General features: G+C 34.6%; 1 protein-coding gene across 8 annotated transcripts in view; it reads right to left on the bottom strand.

Moving 5' to 3' along the window:
- Positions 1 to 23,800, bottom strand: part of SYT1 (synaptotagmin 1) — a 724,462-nt gene that overhangs the window by 189,472 nt on the left and 511,190 nt on the right. For 7 of the 8 annotated variants that reach the window (XM_051963226.1, XM_051963231.1, XM_051963228.1 and 4 more), the window contains 2 exons: positions 9,180 to 9,364; positions 499 to 621 (listed from right to left, as the gene is read on the bottom strand). In XM_051963226.1, coding sequence (XP_051819186.1) covers positions 499 to 621; positions 9,180 to 9,364 — 308 coding nt within the window. The remainder of the gene's footprint in view (positions 1 to 498; positions 622 to 9,179; positions 9,365 to 23,800) is intronic. The other variant, XM_051963233.1, reaches the window with a different exon arrangement.

Raw genomic sequence — 23,800 nt, 5'->3', positions numbered from 1 at the left:
GGCTGCTGAGAAGGAGATATTTAAGGAGATGAAGGGACACTTGATTTGTGAATGGAAATCATGTTTTATTTTCCTATTTTTCTTATACATTTCTCTGGGGTAGTTGGGCCTAGAGTTAGAAAGTTAATTAGAGAGAGACAGATGGGGGGAGGAGGTAGTAATATATTTGCCAGTCACTGTGTTAAGCACTTTACATTTTATTCTCTTTTGATCCTCATAACATCCCCAATAGGTATACTATTATAATCTTTATTTTTTATAGGTAAGGACATTGAAACAAAAGGTATTAAGTGACTTGCCCAAATCACACAGCTATGAAGTATCTGAGGCTGGGATTTGAACTCAAGTTTTCCTAACTCCAAATATGCCACCAATCTGTCTATTAAAACCTTTACAAAATCTAGTTATTATTATGATCTGTCATAAACAACCCATTATCAACTTTTACTCAGCTACCTAGAAAACGGGAAAGAATTGGAAATTTTTTTTTTCTCAAACCTGATTGTTTTGGAAATCGTAATCCAATGAATATTGGAGTTTCCCTAGTTTTTCTTCTTCTTTTGGTTCTTCTTTTTCCTCCCCATCAGTCAAGCCAGTTTCGGCATCATCATCCTTGAGGGCCTATAAGGAGGGAAATGGGAAATCAGTTCTCTTTTCATGAAGATACAAGTGAGGTTATGTTTCCTGATGTTCTACCCCCAAGCCATTAAAAGTCAGTGCAAAGCTGCCTGGAGTCTCAGTTGGTCTGACACACATTCCTATATACTTACAGATATTTTCTATTTCATCTGTGCACAAATTTAGTTTCTTATTAATCAGCAAGCAAGAAGGAAGCAAAAGAAGCCTTCAGACTATCACAAGCAAATAATTTTCAACTGTTGCAAAGGCTGAAGTACAAAGAAAATATCAGCTTGATGCTGAAAAGTCTGTTCTAATCCAATCACTTCTTATAGAGGCAAATGTGGATAAACATGCTATTAGCTAGATCAAGTCACATCCCATTCCACTTAAAGAAACTAAAAAAAAAGTCAAATGTCATTCTTCATGCAGTAAAGGCATTTCTATAATAAGAAAGTCATAGACTTCTACAATATTATTCTTTGTGCAAAGGCAGTGCCATAGATGTTGAGTTGTTAGAAAATTACGATTCTAAAAGTTTCATACACATGTCTGTAATGGGAATAGAAAAAGAGGCAATACCATGCCATCAGCAAATGCAAGTCCTGAGAAAACCACTTCCATATTGCTTTCCTAACAGTGCCATCAAAAGCTTGGTTGAATTAAATTGATTCAAGGGTCTGTTCATTTCAGAAATGTGAGAAGTACACTTGTTATTTTGACTGGATTGGAAATGACTGTACCTTCAGTAAAATTGTATGTAAAAACTCAGGAATTAAGTTACTTGGCTGTACTGTCAGAAAGTCAATGCTGCAGAATTAAAGATTTTTTGATATGGAGATGCATCATAAAACATGATACTAGGAAGCAGTTTTCTTCTTGGAAACTTATTATAGGCACTTTTCCTTGTTTTATCAAAATATATCAAGAAAGTGATAAGATGAGCATTCAAATTAACCAATTTTCCTAATTAGCATAAAAAGAATGCCGAGAATCATAGCTCTAGAACTGAAAAAGAGACCGGCCACAGAGGTGAAATGCCTTCTGGAAGATCAGTAGTAACAGTGTTAGTATTAGAATCCAGTTCCTCTGATCTCAAAACCAGTATTTCACTCTTTTCATTAAAGGATAAAATGCATATATATCATTGCTTTTCCATGTTTCTTATTAATGAATGTCATTTTTTCAATAGAGATGAATATTCTTGTTACTTTCTTCTTTGGGAGACTGTTCACAATATACTTCAGAACTTTCTGGAATCTTCCAGAAGCTATGAGTAAAAAGTTTGGGTGATAGAAGAGTCAAAAGTAATCACTCTTCCTTTATAAGTAGCACACAGAAAAGTAAAATTTTCCCATGCTTAGCTGTCATATTGACCCAAGGCTTTAAATTGCAGTGTCATAGTAGATAAGGACCTGTGAATAAGTTACAGAGACAGAATATTGAAATATAGTTAAAGACTCACCTCCTGCCTTCCTTCTTGAAAACTCTTAGGAATTATTATGGAGAATAGACAGGATTCTATTTTCTCAGTTATTATTGAGAATAGCCAGTGCTGATTTCACAGTAAAACCATTTCTAAATTTTTCTTAGCTTTCCAGCATTCTATTTGAGAGTCTAATGTATATTCAACCTTTTTCTTCAACCATTGAAATGTTGACTGATGGACATGTCTAGAATTTTAATATCTGGGATTTACTTGCTTAAAATAGCCAAAGGCAAAAAATACCACTATTATTTTGATGTTTTCCTTCAAATTTTAACTTCTTGAGTCATGAAAGAACACAGGTACTAACCCTATACTAAGGAATGACCTAGCAGTGGTTCTCAAAGTGTGGTGCAGTGAATCCTGGAGGATCTCTGAAATCCTTTCAGAGGGTCTACAAATTCAAAATTAGTTTTTTTTCTATTTATGATAAATATCTATTATGTAACCCATATAAACAAAAATTCTTTGACATATTCTAAATAGTTGTTAATACCGTAAAGATACTGAGAAAAAGAGTTTGAGAACCACTGACCTAGGGTCTTGCCAGAGGATTACATGTAGCAGGAATTGCATGGACTTCTTAAAGACTTTACTTTACAGATGGCTATCACACTTGTCACACTTGATGTGCTTAGAAAACTGCAGGGAGGGAAATTACCTCCCTGAAAGATTTCTATTTTTATAATAATAATAGCATGCTGTTCAATGTCTGTTTCTGGGTAAAAAGCAATCTGTACAGTTTTTTCCCTCCATATAATTAAAAAATACACATACTTTCTGATGGATTAAAATAAATTATGAAAATCCCTCTCTAACAACTGACAATTTATATAGCATGTTTTAGTCCATTCCAATTCAAAAGGTCTGAGATATTAAATCTTTCTCTCCCTAAGTGGCTTGTGACCCAATAAAAGATACAGAATCATCTCTGTAATTATTCTGCATGAAATAAGGCTAAATTTTTTTTGATAATTTTTTTCAGAGCCTCTGTTCCTCATTGAAGTGATTAAGTCTAGTCCTTTCCCAAAGGCTGCATTTAAGCAAGAAATTTTCTGTACCAATACATTAAATTCAGACCCATTAAACCAGCAGTTATTATGGTATCTCTAGAGTGGCACTTTTTTTCTGACATGGGAAAAAAAAATATGGGAGAGAAAGCTGGTAGACCTAGTAGCTGAGATTTTGATAAAGCCCTACAGAAAAAATCGTGATGGGGAGACAAGACACCTCTTTAAAATGTACTATTCAGAGTGCATTTATCGAATGACCACAAAATGATTCTCATAACAATCATCTTATCACCTTAAGAGAGCACATTTGTTCACAGTTATTGGTATTGAGTTTTTTTTTTTACCTGAACCTATTATTTCATCAGTATTGGGAGCACCGAGAAACTCCCCCTTTCAGTGGCAAATTAATACTCATTCTACATCTTATAGTCAAAGGCATTGAGAGGTAAAGTGATTTGTCCAGGGCCATACAATCAGTATGTGTGAGAGCCTCTAGGTAAACTCTCTAACCCCTAACAAGTTGCTTCTCAAATGTCATTCTTTGGACACAGATCTGATGAGACATGATTAACCAAAGGAAGTGCAACCAAATAAATTTCCTGTTTGTGCTTGCCAGTTTTAAACTTGAGCTTCCTAGTACTTCTCAATTTGATATGTTAGTAATGAAAATAAAAACCCTTTATCTTTGGGAGGAAAAATCAATTTAGTTCAGCCTTTTGATATGTGTCAGAACTCCATTTTAAAATCTCATTTGAGGAGCCCCAGCTGCTAAAGAGCTAAATATATCAGAGCTTTTGACTAGGTGTGTCTAAAGAGCAAAATAAACCTACCGCAGGTGAAAATCCAGAACAGTCATGAGACACAACACAGATAAGGAGGACATAAGGAGGGAAAAAAAAAAAATTAAAACATCCACACACAAACATCAGGAAAAAAAACCACAGAGAAATGACTTTTTCCCACAAATATCATTTGGGTACTTGTATTGGTATTTTGGGGTCTTTAAATTTGGAGGTCAAAAATTTGCCTATAAAATTTATGTTGTGTGCTGTATGTCTAGGATCCAGAGGGTCTTGTACTCTCACCAAATCTTATTGGAACTATTTGGGGGAAGAGGAGATGAAGGGAGAGAGAGAGAGAGAGAGAGAGAGAGAGAGAGAGAGAGAGAGAGAGAGAGAGAGAGAGAGAGAGAAAGAGAGAGAGAGAGAGAGAGAGAGAGAGAGAGAGAGAGAGAGAGAGAGAGAGAGAGAGAGAGAGAAAGAGAGAGAGAGAGAGAGAGAAAGAGAGAGAGAGAGAGAGAGAGGAGAGAGAGAGAGAGAGAGTGTATGTGTGAAAGGGGGGGGGAAGGAGGGAAAGAGGGTGAGAAAGGACATGTGGATAGTTTCATCAAATATATGATATTCTTGAACTTTGCAAATTCCATTTCCTTGAATGATTAGGGAGGGGAAAAAAGGCAATGATGTTGGGAAGAATTCAGAGATTATGCTATGATTGATGATTTTTTTTTAATAAACATGGAGAATTGTAGTCTCTTTAAATGACTCTTGTTTTGGGGTCATTTCAGAAGTATGAAAACCACATGGCATGCTGTATCATTGTTACAGCTGTGTAACTTTGAATACATTAAAGTACTCTATGTTCAAAAAAGCATAGGAATGGGACCTTTGATTTCATTGGCATTAGAGGTTTTCTGGATGAGGAAACACCAATGTAGACTGTCATCTTTTCTTCAATTATGGGAGTTATAATAATTTTCCCAGGGTGACAAAGGCAGAAGGTATAAGAGATAGGACTTGAATTTAGGTGTTCCTAGTCCCACAAGCTGATTTCTATCTCGTTATACTGACTTTCAAATATGCCTCCCCCCAAATCTACCAAGGTTGTAAAAGTTACTGCTAATTCTTTTTGCCCCCTGTTTTTTTAAGTTTCTGCACTGATAATTGGTGTTATATAATGCCTTCTAAAAGACTGAACATTTTATCCAGGCTTCTACTGCCATCCTCCCTAAAAAATGCATAATGAATCTGTTATCAGTCATTTTTCCTTGTCAAAAGTATTGCAAGCACTTGCAGATAGAAAAGATTTTAATAGGGCCTATTTTCATTTACTAAACTGTCTTCCATACTGTAATTCAATTGGCTATAAATTATAAATGAGTTATAGTTAAAATTCAATGTCATCAAAGATACACAAACATTCTGAATATCTGAGATTCGAAGGTATTTTTCTAAGATTTCATTCTATTGTTTAATATTCCTCAGATGGCAATAAATGGGATAATTAGGATTAATGATTATTGTTAATCCCATTTCCCTCCAGAAGTATGAGATTAAGGATTGGTGCTTCCAAGATTGTGTGTACTGAGATCATAGTCATTTGTCCAGGTCATAATAAAGGTAATAAACACCACTTCCTCTACTATTAGAAACAGCTTTACATAATACAGAACAAAGTCCACAAGGATTGCTCTCAAAAGTACGAATCACTTGTCCTAAGAATAAATGTTTGAGTTGCTATAATTTAGTATCATTCAGTTTGATTAATTATAATTTCCACGATACAGAGAGATGATCACATTTGAATATTTCAGTCAGTGAGAATCCAAGACACCATATTTTCATTGTTAATGTCCTTTCAATCCTAATTAAAAATTAATCTAAACATATTTCAGTCCATATACATGTAAGAGAATATTTTACATGTAATCTTATAAAAAGTTTTTAAAAATTCTGTGCTAAGTACTGTTTACAACAGAAAGTGTTTAAATAAAGTAGGATGGGATTTAAAATGTCATTTTTTCCCATCACATTACCTGAAGCAAAGTCCCTGAGCAGAGATGGACCTGAAACTTAACTGAATCCATGATCTTGGACTCTGGTGCCACGATTAAAAATTACCAGAAAATTTAACCCTTTATGTACATAAATCTTTTGGACATATATTCAGGCATTTAAAAGGATAGCATGGCAAAAGGATATGGGGGGAGGAAGAGGTGGCAACTGAGCAAATAGTTAACTGCATTTTTAATAGCTTTTAACTAAAACTATATCTCCAAAAGAAGGATTTTTTTTTTTAAAGGAGAAGGAAAAAAGAGTTCTGGGCGCAAACAAAATGGAAAGGTTAATAATATACAAACTGCTCTCTGAAAAGGAAACAAACATTTAAAAATTTAAGAATTTAGTCAATAACACTACAGGACAGATTCTTTAATAACTATATATAAGGGTAGTAGTTGATAGGAAATAAAATCAGGAACTTTACATTGTTTTCTGGATATAATGTATTTGAAATTTTAAAGTAGCAAATAGTTGACAAAAATTATTTTTATTTTTCAGTGGTAAATTTCATGTAAATTAAATTCTTTGAAAATATTTTACCCTAAAAAAAGGAATATAAACTGATGCTTAATTTTTTAGACTTTGGTCAAAGCTAAGATGATGTTCAATTAACTCCAAATTAACTACCAATTAACTCCAATTAACTACCAAATCCAAACTCAAACACAATATTCACATTAGTTCTCTGTAGTCATTTGTCTAACAGTTTTTATAGAATCTAATGATCCCAAATAAAGTAAATACAGAAATTGAGCTTTAATTTTCATCCTTTATCTTGAAACTCAAACTCTCCCTTTTAAATGAATACATGATTTTCCACTGCTTATTCTAATATTGTTTTGTCCTATCTTTTCCAAGAAGTCAAATGACATCATAGGTAATGTCTTTAGTCATGAGTGAACTAGATTTAAAAGGCAGAATTGTACAAAGTTGTCAGCCTCACTCTCTCTTCCAGATAAGACTGGCTTATCCTAAAAGTAGAATCAATAATGTAGTATCTTATTAGCAAAGAAAATATGTGTTTTCAAGTCATCACTAATTCTTATCAGTGAAAAATTTATTGAGACCAATATAGAAGAAAGAAGGCTATCAATTGTTTTCCATGTTTGTCATTAGTTTTTAATTCAATTTTATATGTTTTTAATAATTAAGATCTGTGGAGCAAAACCAAAGGAATATCTCAGTCTTTCCAATTTGCATGAGCTATCAAGATGGTGGAAGGGTGATATTAAAGTTTAGACTAAAAGGATGGAGTTTTCTTCTTAAGATAAGGAACAGCATGATATAATACAAAGAATATCTTTAGATAAATCTTTGGATTTATATTGAGAAGACTTGAGTTCAAATTCCAAATCTGCCATTACCCTCTGTGATCTTAAGCAGATTATATTAGTCACCTCTTCAGGTCTAAGAGTTTTCTCCTCTGTGAAATGAAGGGCTGAGAGCTACATGATCTCTAAAGTCCTTTTAAATTGCATAAGTAAATCTAATTTCTTTTCCAGCAAATCCAATTCCTCTGCAGAAAAAGAGAAAGAAAAGGGTAGACTAGGAATTGGGAGGTCGGAGAGATCAAAAAATATGATAAAAGCCCTTAACAATGAGGACAAGGTCAGAAGTTAGGAAAGATCATATAAAATGGTGATATTCCAAGGCAGAACAACTATTAGGAAAGGTAATTGTGATTCATTGGAAAGAATGCATTTGGAGTCAGAAGAACTTGGTTTAAGTATTGATAAGTTACTTATTATTTGTGTAATTTTAGATAAGTGATTTAGCTTCTAGAACTCACTTTCCTCAACTGTAAAATGAGTGGGTTGGGCTACAAGACCAAGTCTCCTTTAGATCTAAATCTTTGATGGAGTTTTAAAGTATTTCTTGTATCTTTGTAATTTTCTCAAGTTTGTTGTTTTTAACTTCTCGGTTTCCATCTGGTTTCTTAAAATAAAAACCCTTAGGAAAATTGAGGGGAGGTAGGGAACAGGAAAGGAACCGGGAAAAAACATTCTGCTATACTGAAAAGTGTAAGGAGAGAAAGGGGGTATGTAAATGTGTGGAGGAATAGATGGGTGATGATATCAAAAGGAGTATAAACTGATTAAATATCTATTATTCTGTGAAAGTAAGAGAGAGGTGGGTAAGTAAATTAGACATTAATCACAAAAAGTGTCCTTGAGGGTTCATTATCCATAAGATGGTAGATGTTTCTTGCAGATGACTCTAGTAAGGGTGCCAATTTCTTATACCTATGATCACAAGGCTATATAGCAAATTGGAAGGAGTGAATATTTTGCTCTTGTTATGTTATACTTGACCAAATTGCTTATGAAAACAAACATGTGTCCATATAGGACTTCTAAATATAAACAAGTTGAAAGAGAATAGAGGATCAGAATATTTTTTCTTTGCCTCTCTCATTTCCTCCCCTCTTGGAATGTTTTTGAAGCAATCAATATATGTTTCTTGTCTAGAAAAGAACATGATTTAGGAAACTTAAATTGGTTAATTCAGAGACTTCCACTCAGTATTCACATGTTTCTTTGCTATAATACTCTTTGGGAAATCTTAGATTATAATAATATTGTTATATAATAATATATCATCTATAGTACATGTAATACATTATATAAAATTATATTCCTCTGAAATAAACAGAGATACAAGTATGAATTTTTGCATTTGGGGCAAGCACCAAAAGATACTTGGGCATATAAAATGGAGTACATTCTCAGGTGAGTGGTACTGGTGAGGGAAGAAGGATGATTTAATATTTCTGGAGGGGAGAGAACTGAAGAACTCATTTGAATCTGTCCTTTGGTGTACTCTCATTACGTTATTCCTGATATTAAAGTGTTAAGCCCTACTGTTTCTTTGCTATGAAGAGACTATCAAAGCAATTAGCATCTTCTAAGTCTGATACCCTCTAAATCCAGCTGCCTCAGGGAAGAGTCATGATTGCCCACTCCTAGTTATAGTACTTCTATATTTATAATATAAAATTTAAATTTTTAATATTATACAAAGAAAAGCTGATTAAAGGACACAAAAGAGTTCAAATTAAAATGTTTTAGCTAAGATTACCTAGGAAGTTAATACTTAAATAGGAATAATGAAATATTTTTTCCCACCATGCAGATATAAACTCCCCAAAGAACCCCGATCACCCCCAACTCCTATCAATCATTAAAAACCTACATTGAAAGGCACCCAATGTAATGATCACATTACCTGATCTTTCATGGTCTTCCCTAAGTCTTTTACATCTTTCATGTTTATGGCATTTTTCCCACCCTTTTCCTTTCCCTTCTTCTTGTTCTTCTTCTTGAATAAACATTTCTTACAGATACAAAAGCAGCAGGTCAGGATTAAGAGAACTGCCACTATGGCTATGGCTATTAAGGCCCACGGCGGCACTGAAAGAGAAAAAAGCACAATAAAGGGATACAGTTAATTAGATCTGCAATAACCTTGAAATCATTTAACTACAAAGTTTATAATTAGAATTTATTTTTTTAAAGTGTTAATGTTTACATATGTACATGTACATTGCATATTTCTTAATTACATTTTATATAACTTTATATAGCAATTTATATAACAATTATAACACAAATAACTCTATGTCTATAGACAGCTAGGTGGCACAGTAGGCAAATATGTGGTTCAGTGGATAGAGCATGATCTTGAATTCAAATCCATTCTCAGATATTTACCAGTTATATGACTCTGGGCAAGTTATTTATGCCTTTTTGCCTCAGTTTCCTCATTTGTAAAATGAGCTAAAGATGGAAATGATAAGTATTTTGCCAAGAAAATCCCAAATGTGATCGTGAAGAGTTGCACATGATTGAAAGGACCGAACAACAAAAGTGTGTGTTAACGTGTACTTTTGTACTAGACAGCTAAATGTCTCAATGAATAGAGTTCTGGGCCTGGAATCAGGAAGATTTGAACTCATACCCAGTCTTAGATATTAATTATGTGATCCCAGACAAGTCACTTAACCTCGGTTTACCTCAGTTTCCTCATCTGTAAAATGGGAATAAAATAGTATCTACATTACAGAGTTCAAATGACTAAAGTGCTTAACATAGTGCTTGGTACATAGTAGATGCTATACAAATGCTTATTCCTTTCCCTCTTTCTCTTAAGTACAAGACTATGATTGAGCTGGTATAGGGAATTCCTGGTGAGAGATTCCCTTTACCACTGTAAATTAGAGAGTTATACTGAGTGAAAGATTTAGTGACTTGTGCAGAGTCACACAGGGAGTATATCAGAAATAAGAGATTTAAACTTGAATCCTTCTAATTTGGAGATCAGCTCTCTAACCATGACAATATGTTATCTTTCAAATAAAATATAGTATTATGAAAGCATCTTATTTTGATTATATTTTGTCATATTTCAATAGATAATATATATATATATATTTTAACAATCAACCTATCAATATTTATTAAATACCTATTATGTTTTGGGTGCTAGACATAAACATGGATAAAAGTGAAATAATTTTTACCCTCAAGAAATTTATATTCCTATAGATCTCATAGACAATTATGCTAAATATTTATTTTAAAATCAATAACAGAAACATTTGTAATTGTGAACATACTATCTAAGCTTCAGTTATTAAAAATAACAAGAATGAATAACTGGATTTTTCCAGGATAAGATTGAAACAAAATGATTTTCTAAAAAGTCATTTAAGAATTGAGTGTAGAACTTTAGTTGTCTCATTTGTGTCTAACTCTTTCTGACCCCATTTGGATTTTCTTTTAGGCAAAGATATTGTAATGATTTGCCATTTTCTTCTTCACATCATTTTCCAAATGAAGAAACTGAGGCAAACCAGGTTAAGTGGCTTATCCAGAGTCACATGGCTAGTGAATGTCTGAAGACAGCTTGAACTCAGGAAGATGAATCTTTTTAACTTCAGACTTGGTACTCTATCCACTGCACCATCAAGATGTCCAAGAATCTTTCTACTGAAACAGATTTGGCTGTTTACTACTACGAATGGCCATAGATTATTGTTTAGGGCACTAAGAGGTTAAATGACTTGCTTAGGGTCACACAGCTAGCATATGTTAGAATTAAGGAATTTAAAACTAATCCTTCCTAGTTTTGATGTCAACTCTCTAATTATTATGCCATGTTGTTCCTCAGCCTTGTAATATGTGACCAAAACATACAGTATATTATTAGAGATAATAGCATTTTAACGATGAACTATCATTCTGTATGATATTATTTATTCTCCTTATCAAACCTGTGTAAGAGTTTTCTAAAGAGCAAGATAAAAGACTTTTAAATTATGCAGGACAAAAATGAATCAATTTTACAAGTTCATAAAAGAAAATAGATAGTAGAAGCATAGGAAAATTATTTATTAAAAAGAGCTGGAGAGATAGGATTATACCACTCCAAGAGTTAGTCCAGTCATTGCTTCTTGAAGGGAAATTAAAGGGCTTGATATAATATTGTAAGTAATTTTCTGACTTTTGTTAAAAGTTTCATTTTTTAAAAAATGATATTGAACCCCAAATTTGTTTTTGAATTTTGAATTTTATTGAATTTGTTTAAAGAATATTCAAAATGCAAAGAGAATTTCCTGTATAATTAACTGTTTTTGAAGCTAGGTTATAAAATCTTGAGTAGAAAAATATCCAGACTGTGGTTCTTTTGGGAAGTAATCAGGTGTGGATGTAGATTTATAGTTCTTAAAGATGCATTTTCCCTACCTCTAATTCAGAGCCTCATTACTTCTCCCCTAGATTATCCTCCCAGCCACTTGCCATGCTTCTACTCTCTCACCTCTCCGATCTATGTTAGACATTGAAAGCAGTGGAAATTTCCCAAAGTACAGCTCAGATCATTTCATTCTCCTGCCCTCAACCCTTCAATGCCTCCCACTGACTTTAGACAATTTTCTTACTCATTAGTGTGCCATTTACATGAATTAAAAAGCATTTATTAAATACTTACATATGCCTGTACTAAATCTTGGTATATAAATATAAAAATTCAGAAAGATTCTGACCTCAAGTAGCCCACATTCTTAAAGAAGAAACACCAACAAGCAAGTCAAGCATTTATTGTCAACTTTTTATTAGGTGGTGTGCTAAATGATGGAAAGCGACACAGGTAAAAGAATGATGACCAAGAATGTGATGTTTTGGTTTGGGAAAATCACAGGAATGGTGATTACCACAGTCACAGGGTGACAGTGAATCACCTTTCCCCAGAAATGGCAGTGATCACTAAATTATTATTCTCAGGATCAGAGGTAGAAGGGAATAGAGGGAACTTATGTGTGAGATAATAGGGCAGGATGGCAAACAAGATTCATTGTGGAAGCATCTGAGATTGCCTAGTCATGGAGAACTCTCACCAATTAGGAGAGCCTGGCTCCAAGTTAGGATATAGATGCGGAGTTCTAGGTCATTCAAGATCTTCTAACATTTAACCCCATCAAGACTACTATGCTTTTCATTCATCTTGCAAGTCCTAAGCCAGTATACCTAGATTTAGACCACTAAGATTAGCCGTATTAAAATCCACGTGAACAATATCTTTTTTCCCTTTCAATACCCGCCCCTTTTTGGAATTTCCCCATCTCTAACAGGGACACCACAAACAATCTAAAACCCTAAGTAAAAATCTTGGGGCCATCTTCAACAGATAGTTTTCTTTCAACTTACATGTCTAGTCAGTTTTACCTCCTTGTTGGCACAACAATGCCAATACTCTAGATAGATTAGATAAGTTGCCACTACTGAGACACGATGTCCTTTCTGCTTCTCTGCCTGTCTTGAAAAATGTCCTTTCCTTCAAATTTCCACTGAAACCCTCTTCATTCTTTAAGACCCAACTCAATTTCCATTTTTTCCCAAGCATTGTTCTCTCCAACAGGTTTTGCTTGTTCATCTTCTGTAAATATCATATCCATTTTATTTCCTTTACTAAACTTCTCAAGGGAAAAGATAATTTCTTATTCATCTTTCTCTCCCCCCACAGAAGCATAATGCCTTGCCCATCACAAGAATAAATGTTTATTGATCAACATTAGTCACAAAAATTTTAGCAAGCAGATCTTGAATACCTGTACATTTTGTGTTAGAGGAACATTTTGGAAAACATTTAGGTAGTATTTATGTGTTGCTTCAAGGTTTGCTTTCTAAATATCTTATTTTATTTTCATATCAACTCTAGGACATAGGTGCTATTACTATCACCATTTTACAGATGATGAGCTTGAGGCAGAGATTAAACTGAATTTGAACTCTGTTTTTTTTCTTGGTTCCAGGGCTTAATCCACTGTATCACCTAGATGCTTCATCTTTGAATTTCCTAAGAATATTGGAAATGTGGCAGCAACTGAAATACCTAAGAAATAGGACAATAGGAAAAGCCTGTTGAAGTTGAGGAAAATGGACTTTCTTTATGGGTCCAACTCTTCTTTTGGGATTTTTGCAAAATCACAAAGCTAGTAAGTGTCTGAGGCCACATTTGAACTCATAAAGATAGGTTCTCCTTACTCTGAGTCTGGTATTCTATCCACTGGGCCACCTGGCTGTCCATATAACTAGTTTTATATATATATATATATATATATATATATATAATATATATATATATATATATATATATATATATATATTGATAGGATTCTGGTTTTTAATCCATTCTGCTATTTGCTTTCATTTTATGGGAGAATACATTCCATTCACATTAACAGTTATAATTTCCAGCTCTGTATTTCCCTCCATTCTATTTTCTCCCCTATATATACATTTGTTTTTTCTTTCCCCCCTGTCCTTAGTCATGTGTTTTTTACCCACCTACCCATTATCTTATCTCCTTTCACACCTCTCTCTCCTTCTCTTAGTAGTGTTTTTTTTTAACCCACTCTACCCATTACCTTATTTTTTTTATCAATCTTTCCACCCTTCTAGTTAGATAAATTTCTATACCTAATTGAGTGATTAAATTACTCCCTTGTAGAGCAAAAACTGATGAGATCAAGCTTCAGACATCACTTATTACCCTCTTTTTTTCCTCCCTGGATTATAATAGGTTTTTAGTACCTCTTGCTGTGAATTAATTGTCTCATTATACCTCCCCTTTCCTCCTTTTCCCCACTCCTTTCTTTTCCTTTGGTAAATCACAGCAGGGACCATTCACAACCATATACCCTCAATTCATGTGGTCCCTCCTCTGTCTGCCCTAGTGATATTTACAGTTCACAAGAGTTACAGATATTGTTTTCCTATCTATCTAGGGATGTCTACATGTTATCCCTACCTAGGGATGTAAACAGTTTAATATTTAAATATATATATATTTTCCCCTGTTTATCTTTTTATGGTTCTCTTGAGTCCTGTGTTCATAGATTAACATTTCTGTTTAGTTCTGTTTTTTTCAAAAGAAATGTTTGAAAGTTTCTTACTTCACTGAAGCTTCATTTTCTCCCCTGAAAGATGATGCTAAATCTTGCTCAAGGTCCTTTGTCTTCCACAATATGGTATTCCAGGACCTTAATACTTTATTATAGAAGCTGTCAGATCATGAATAATCCTGATGGTTGCTCCTTGATATAGGAATTGTTTTTGTCTGACAGCTTGCAGTATTTTTAACTTGATATTATAGTTTTGGAGTTTTGCAATAATGTTCCTTGGTGTTTTCTTGTGGGACCTCTTTTCAGAGGAGATAGATGGATTTTTTCAATAAGTCCTTTTTAGAGTATTGAGGCAGTTTTCCTTAATGACCTCTTATCGAATGCTTCCAGACTCTTTTTTTGGCCATGGCCTTTAGGTAGGCCAATAATTTTTAAATTCTCTTCTGGATCTATTTTCCAGCTCAGCTTATTTGTCAATGAAATATTTCACATTTTCTTCCATTTAAAAATTTTTTTAAGTTTGTTTGACTGATTCTTGCTGTCTCACAGAATCATTAGCTTCCATCTGCCCTGTCCTAGTTTTTAATATGTGATTTTCTTCAGTTATCTTTTGTATCTTTTTTCCATTTGGTTTATTTTATTGTTTAAGGAGTGATTTTTTTCAGACAACTTTTTTCCTTCCTTTCCCACACTGCTGACTCTCTCATGCAGATCTCTCATCTTTTCTCATATTTTTCTTCTACTTCTCTTATTTGCCTTTTGAAGTCTTTTTTTGAGCACTTCCAAGAAGCCTCTTTGGGCTTGAGACTAATTTATCTCACTCTTTGAGATTTTTTTCTGTGGATATTCTGTCCTTGTTTGAGTTGTTGTTTTGGTCTTCCCTGTCACCATAGTAGCTTTCTATGGTCAAAGTTCTTTTCTGTTTTTTTGCTCATTTTCCTTCCTTTTCTTTTGGTATTTCCTCTCTCTCTCTCTCTCTCTCTCTCTCTCTCTCTCTCTCAACTTTTAAGATGGAACTCTGCTCCTGGGGTACAAATGGTATTGTTCCAAGCTTCCTGTGCAGTTCTGAGCCTTGATTTTGAGCACAGGGGCCCTCAGTGTTTGTAGGGGGTAATTTGGCTGCTCTTTCCAAGAAATAGCCTGGTTTCCCAAAGTTTGTCTTCTGAGATAGAGCTGGGGGCTGCCCCATTGATTTGCTCCTCTACTGAATCAGGACCAAGGTCTTAGTTGCTGATTTGCTGTGATAAAGACCCTCTCACCTGCTTTCCCAGTATCTGACCTGGGTTGAATACCCTTTTCAACCCAGTGAGATTGACCTTTCTTGAAGTTTTTTTGGTCTATCTTGAACTGGGGAGTGCTTTCAGTTTGTCAGACTCTGTTCAGAAGCTTGGTTTCTAGTTTTATATATTTTTTTAAAAAATCATCCTTCTATTGCCCCTAGTGACTTGCAAAATGATTAGATCACAATATAAATTTAATAATCTTTATAAGTTGTTGTGCTTTGTTCTCAAAGAGGACCAAAATAACATCATAATATCTATAAAATTAATGAATGAATGAGAAGAATTTGTCTCATCTGATCTGGTGATAAATAATCAAAGTTGTGCTTTATTTGATGTGGAAAAATATTTTTGTTATATGGTAATGTGTGCATTGCTAGGTGCTAAGTATATCTTGCTAGGTAATCCATAAGATGTTTTTTTCTCTGATTACCTTTGGAATAATCCTTCTCCTACTTTCCTCCTCATACATATTAGCATTAACATTTATTGAACCCATTGTGTCTGGCATTTTGTTAGGTTTGGAAAGATACAAAGATGTATAAAGCATAATCCCTGACCTTTTAAAAGCTTTTAATCTAGTAGGGCAAAGAAATAGTATTAATACATAGAAAAGATAAATAATGACATAAAAGCAGTATTCTTCATCAGTTTCTATGTGAAACATCAATTGGACCATTTCAAATCATGAAAGGAATACAATAATGACAGATAACTTCTTTTATCTTTAGATTACAAGGGGCTTGGACTGATCTTTACCATAGTTCTGTGAGTTTTGCAAATTTCCCATTTTATGAATGAAGAACTTGAAACTAAGAGAGCTAAATGATTTGTCCAGAAACATATAGCAAGGAAATGTTAGAGGCCTGATTCACACTCAGGTTTTCCAATTGCAGCTTTCTATTCACTAAGCTGCTAAATTACCTCAAAATTTGTTTATATATATATATATATACATATATATATGTATATATAATATTTACTCTTTGCAGGAGGCAGTTACGTGGACAAGTGGATAGAAAGCCCGACCTGCAGTCAGGAAGACTCATCTTCATGAGTTCAAATCTAGCCTTAGATACTTATATTAGCTATGAGTCTAGGCAAGTCCCTTAACCCTGTTTGCCTCTGTTTCCTCATTGTGAAATGAGCAGGAGAAGGAAATGGCAAGCCACACTTTGCCAAGAAAACCTCAAATGGAATCACAAAGAGTAGGACATGACTTTAATTACTGAATAAAAACAACACATTCTTTGCAGGGAACCGGCAGATATAAAAATGAAAAACCATATGGTACCTTCCCTTAAGAAGAAACAACCAAATGGGGAAAAATTATGAATATTCAGTTTATCATATTATATGGCAGAATGTGATAGGAACAAAATATTCTAGAAATATTTGATGAAAGATCACTTCCATTTGAGCTGGATTTTGAAGAAGAAGGATGATTAAACATGTAGAAAGGAAGAATGAATATTCTAGAATTAGGGAATAGCCTGAATGAATGAACAAAGAGAAGACAGAAGAAAATCCTGCAATAACAGCAAATAATCCAGTCTGACTAGAATATAAAGGACATGAAAAGAAGTAATATGAAAGATAGATAATGGGGGAGCAGAGAGCCTTTGAAGGGGTTTTGAGAAGGGGAATGATAGTAGTGAATGAAAATTGTATTAAGAAAATAATTTTGCTAATCAGGAGAAGATGTTGGAGAGAATAAAGACTAGAGATGTGTAGATTAGTGAGGATATGATTACTATAGTTCCAGTGGGAAGCAATGAGGCTCAAACCTAAGACATCAAGGGAATTGGGTAAAAATATATCATGGCGGTAAAATCAACAGGACTTGGCAGTTATTTGAGAAAGGAGAATCAAAGTTGACTTCCAAGACTTTGGATGAGCAGGTGGGAATGGAACTGACAGGATGAAGGATTTCTCAGTATAGAGTCACATGATCCCTGTTCCCAGAACTGGGACCTGGGGAGGTCATTTGACCTCTGGAGGAATGAACTTTGAATCCTGAGATACCAGAAGTTGCAGGAAGTGACATGACCTGTGGGAGGTAGGCAGCATTGGTAACTATTGGTCAAGGATGGTTATGTCCTTTTAGTCTATCCAATGAGAAGGCTTGAGTCTTTTGCTTTTAAACCCTGAACAAGCAGGAAGCTGGCCAGATTCCAGGTGCACATGCGGGAGTTGGGATGGCTCCAAGGTATATCTGGGTCTCTTCCTTCAGGGATTAAATAAATGTTTTCTCTTTGTACCTGATGATGTCTCTGATTAATAATTGGGAAAGAGGTCTTGCACCCTACCTGTCCTACACAGGAGGATAGCATATTCTTGAATATAATAAAGAAGCTAGTGTTGTGCCACAGTTCCCTTTTATTGTCCTGACTCAGTTTCCCTAAATTGTCCTGCCTTGGTTTCCCTGAATTATTCTTCCTCAGTTCCTAATTGTTCTGTTCATTCCTGCAACACCACCTCTCCCTCCTAATCACCATGATCCAGATAAGGAGAAAGACCTTCTATCTTAGACTTTATGACCCCAGCCTTTCCCTACTTATCAGAATATCTGGTGTCTCCCCTCACTCTGTCAGAACTGGATTGATAGTCTGTTCCCACTCTCAGTGCTCTCACTCTGCCCCTGCCTCAGTCTATCCCCTGGTAGCTTAAAGCCACATGCATATATACTTCATGGGAAGCACACATTAGTGGCTGGATGCTTTGGACATCAGCCCTGGGGGCAGCATGGCCCCAGCACAATCTCTCTCTTTCAAATTATTGAAAACTCTAATCTCTATCTTGTCTCAGTTTCTCTGGTATTACACTAGGAGGTATAAATGGCAGATTTTGTGGGAAAATTATTATTAGTTCAGTTTTGGATATGTTGAATTTTTGTTTATGCTACTTTCATATTTTCAATTTGTGAGACTGGAAATCTTTAAGTTTTGCTTCAGATGATACAGTGGATAGAGATTTGGAATCAGGAAGTTCTGAGTTCAAATTTAACGTCAGACCTTTCCTAGCTGTGTGGTTTTAGGCAAGCACCTTAAACTGTCTGCCTTAGTTTTTCTCATTAAAAATAGAGATAATAACAGTTTCTTTTTTACATTGTTATGAAGATTAAATGAAATAATATGTGTCAAGTACTCAGCAAAGTGTCTGGCACATAATAGGCACTATGTCTGTGTGTGTTTGTATTATTTCCTCCTCGTTTTTTTTTCTCATAGCTCTTATATCTAAACTATATTCTGCTGTTTGTGCTTTTGAAATGGCTCTCACAATCTTTTCCCTTTTTTTTTTTTCTGTGTAGATTCTAGGATCACAGTTTTAGAAGTGGAAGAGACCTTAGAAGTTCTTTCATTCATTCATCACTTGTACATTCCTAGAATTCCAAGTATTAACATCTGTGTTGTATTCTCTGTACAATCCATCCAATTCCAAATCACTTCATGCCTTGATCACTTCAATAGACACAGAGCTTATTTTCCTGACTTCTAGCCTTGGTCCTCACAATGTCCAATGAATCCAATCACTCACTGCCAGAGAACCTTTCAAAGCCATTGGTTTCAAGTTCCTCTGCCTGGCTTTTAAGACGTTTTGCTTCTACTGCACATACTTTGACATTTATCACTGCTCCAGGATGATGAGGAAACTAAAACTGAGAAAGCACTAAGCATCATATCTATCATGTGCCTGGCACTGTGCTAAGTGCTTTATCTTATCTGAACCTCATAGCAATTCTGGGAAGTAGTTGCTATTATTGCTCCAATTGATATCTGAGGAAGCTGAGGCAGAGGCGGCTTCCCAGGGATCACATAGCTAGTAAGTGTCTAAGTTCAGGTTAAAACTTAGGTCTTCCTCATTTCAGGTTCGTCATGCCACCTTGCTGCTGAAAAACGTTGACCACAGCCTTATAGCTAGTGAGTATCTAAAGCAGGATTGAAGTCTTCCTAACTCTGACTGTGTAGTAGATCTCTTGAATCAGATGTCCCATTATCCTTTTAAACTCATGTCTAAAATTGTACTTTATATCCCCCAAGTCCTCTCTTCTTCCTAACTTTCCTATTATTGGTAGGAATATGCCCATCTTCTCAAACTCTCAGGCTTTCAGCTTTGAATGTTATGCTCAAAATCTCACTCTATACTGCCATCTTCATAACGTCTCTTATTATGTCTCCTTTGAAACTATTATCAGCTTAGTGTGGATCCTCATCCTCCTATACAAGGACTGCTGCACCACGCTGCTTTGGCTACTCTCTCTGTCTCAAATTTCTCCCCAATCCAATCTATTCTCTCCTCAATTATCAAATTGATCTTCTTTAAGTATAGCTCTGACCATTTTGCCCCTCTGTTTAATAAACTCTAGTGGTCCTCTAACACCTTCAGGATATAATATTATACCATTTTTTGGCATTCAAAGCCTTCATAACCCTTCTTGCCATTTTAGTCTCTACTCCTTGTACTCAACATTCTTTGTGATCTAATGATCACAACCTCCTTGCTGCTCCTCACACACAATATTCCATATCTTAACTTCAAATATTTTTACCAGCTGCTCCTTAAGCTTGCAATTCTCTCATCTCCATCTCGGAGTTTCTTTGGCTTCCTTCAAATCTCAGCTAATATTTGATCTTCTGTAAGAACCCTTTTGAATCTTTCTAAATGTGAATGCCTTCCTTCTGAGATTATGACCAATTTCTATTGTGTATAATTTGTCTTGACATATTTGTTTCCATGTTGTTTCTTTTGACTTTTTTTTTTTTTGGTAATCTCCAATACTCGGCATAGTGACTGGCCCTTTGTGTTTAATAAAAGCTTGTTTTTTGATTGACTTTAAGTCTAGACTACTATTCATTCTGGACACCGGCTGCATGTGTGAGAGATGCTAGCCACTGCAGAAGCAAAGACAAATGGGGTAAATAGTATCTCCTTTCTAGGAGCTTAAATTTGGCCAAAGTGGGATATGCTATATAGACAAATGACTAGTACAAAGTAGGGAGCGAAGAAGGCAAAAGGAAGTTCTAAAATGTCTGTGGGATATTTAAAAAATAAAGGAATCTATTAAATTGGAGGAATTCTGTAGGTTATAGAAACTGAGTTTAGAGAAAATTAAGAATTTCAAAAATGGTGAAATGAAGACAAGCATTCCAGGCTTGGGAATGAATTGAGTAAATGCTCAGAGGTAGACCATAGCTGGTTGAGTTTGTAGAACAATTGGTAGTCTGGAATGTAGAAAGCATGAAGGGAAATAAAGTACAATGTAAAATTAAGCTTAAAATTAAATGTAAAATAATGTTTAAATATAAATGTAAAATCAAGTTTAAAAAATAATACCTAGACGCAGGGGTCCTCAAACTACGGCCACGGGCCAGATGCAGCAGCTGAGGACGTTTATCCCTCTCACCCAGGGCTATGAAGTTTCTTTATTTAAAGGCCCACAAAACAAAGTTTTTGTTTTTACTATAGTCCAGCCCTCCAAAAGTCTGAGGGACAGTGAACTGGCCCCCATTTAAAAAGTTTGAGGATCCCTGTGAGGGTTTTAGGTAGGGAGCTAGTAAAGGCTCTTGAGCAGAAAAGTAGGAATTACATGTGGATTTACAGAGTGGATTACAAATAAGTTTACATGTTCAGAGTAATGAGTCACTTTACTGAAAGTTTTGCAAAGGATGAGACCAGAGGAAAGAAGCAAGAAGAAAGGTAGATTTTTATTCACTAGATACATAAATTCTTTATTTATTTATTTGAGGCAATCTGGGTCACACAGCTAGAAATGTCTAAGGCAGGTCCTCCTGACTTCAGAAATGATGTTCTATTGACAAGTAAATTCTTACTGAAAAAAGCTCTCAGTTGTGTCTTCTGTCCTTTCCCAATTCAACTGCTAAATTAATGCAGATTCTTCAGTATCCTGGTTTCTAGAATGGCTCCCTAGGGGATATGTCTACTGTAAGTGATGTCATGGTTCTAATCCAGAAAAAGCTTGATTAATTTTTATTTCTTCTTTCATTATGTTTTACAAGGACATTTCTAAATTAGCTATCAAATACATTTCCTTTCAAATAACTTTAAAGCTAAAATACTTTTCCAATATGAGTTATATTATCTGGACCTGGCAAGGAAGGTTTGTAATTCTCTGTGTTTACATGGGATCTTTCATGAGAAAATCTCAAAGGTACGCAAAGTGACAGGTTCAATATAATCAGGACAGAAATCCAGCAATAACCTCTAACATGCCTGTATTTTGACATTTTAGGTAGTATCTCAGTACTGGAGCAAGATGCATCTCATCCATTTAATGAAATATCAATATTTTTTCTTCTCTCTTGTATATAGTGATGCTCACTGACATCTGCTTGTTATGCAAATAACAAGCATCCATTTCCAGAACATTGAACACAGATGGGTAAGAGGAGGAGGAGCAACTTATCAATATATAAAGAACTATTTTGACATTAACTATCATGAGAATTTTGGCACATTTTATGTTAAGCAGCAATGATTGTGACTGATTAGGGATAAAATGCATATTTGTGACAATAGTTCTATAAAAAATGGACCCTCAAAAAGTCAGATCTTACATTTTAAAAGCTATAGTCAAATGACAAGATGTAAATGGGGACAAATCTGGAAATATTGAGGTAATATCCTCATTAGCCATCTTGAGTGAAATAATATTAAATTCAGGATTTGAAGTAAAATGCAAAAGAACAGACTAAAAGAGTAAATTACCTAGTTACTAGACCAAATAAAAGATTCCCCTAAATAGCCTGAAAAGGCCTTAAAAATCTACTTATGATTCTTGGCTCCTGGGGGCCTTAGAGTTTCCCCTGCCTTTGGTATAACAGTGAATATATTGCACAAATCCCTGGGAGGAAATTCTCATTCATTCATTCACTCATTCTTTTATTTATTCACTTATTCATTCATTCAACAGATATTTCTTGATGATATTCTCCATACTTAGAGTAGTAATAGCTAGTATTTACAAAGTTCTTTAAATATTTGCAAAGTATCTTTACATATATTAGTGAATTAATGTGTGATAATTTGTTCATCTGTGGCCTGTGTCTTCAAGAAACATAATTTCTCTAGGTAGATGTCTAGTACAAGAAAAATGAATGAATGTATATATGGAAAAAGCAGTACCTGGAAAATGGAGGCTTAGGAGTCTAACCCTGGTTTTACCCCAGGCAATTACTCTTCAGTTCCAGTTTACTTATTAGCTAAAGAAGGACATTTAGCCTCAAATGATTTTTTCTAGCTCTGTCATTTTAAAGCCCTTTCAAACTCCCACATCCTAATGTTTCATGTCCAAGCATTCCTTGTCCTACCATTTTATGTTCTGAAATTCCCCCTACCCCCCAGCTCAGTGACTTCCATGTTATAAGGTCCCATCCAATTCTAGTATTCTATGATTCCATAATGTAAAATATACAAACCATATGATAAAGATATCAATTATTTGTTATGACTTATAGATATTTAAAATGTTTAGAGTTGGGGGAAACTAAGTTTTTGTTCTATCCTTCTTTCATAATGTATCTTCCATTCAACCATTTCCTCATTTCCAATGCAACTCTTCTAATTAAAATCTTTTTTTATCTCATACCTAAATTGTTAAAGAGGTTTTTGGAAGATTCCCTAGTTTTCTTTCAGTTCAATTCAATTCAGTAAACACTAAGTGTTTACTTTGTGCAAAATCATTGGGCTAGAAGCTGAGGTTATAAATATAGAAATGGACCATCCTTTCCTTCAGGAAACTCACATTCTATTTGGAAGAATGTCGTATCCCATAATATATATCAAATTAATTTTCCTAAAATGCTACTTGTATCATTCTTCCATTCAAAAGCTTCCTAATGACAATCAACAAAATTCAAACTTCTTAGCCTAATATTCAATATCCTTTTCTCTTCTATTTTTTACACCTAATTCATTCAAATCTTGGTCTGCTACCAATTCATTTTACTTAAGGTCATAAGATTTGAAGCAGAAGGAATCTCGGAGATCATGTTATCCAATTCCCTCCTTTTAATGATAAGGAAACTAAGGACCAGAACTACCTGCCCAATAAAAGTAAGAACATGGGCTTAAAACCTAGAACTTCAAATTCCAAATCTAATACTCTTTCAAATACACTATGTTAGATCCCTAACTGATGAGGTCTT

This window comes from Antechinus flavipes, chromosome 5 (genome assembly GCF_016432865.1).
Source record: "Antechinus flavipes isolate AdamAnt ecotype Samford, QLD, Australia chromosome 5, AdamAnt_v2, whole genome shotgun sequence".
Classification (NCBI taxonomy): domain Eukaryota; kingdom Metazoa; phylum Chordata; class Mammalia; order Dasyuromorphia; family Dasyuridae; genus Antechinus; species Antechinus flavipes.
Note: the sequence above shows the minus strand (reverse complement) of the source record. Positions and strands in the feature narration are given on the sequence as shown.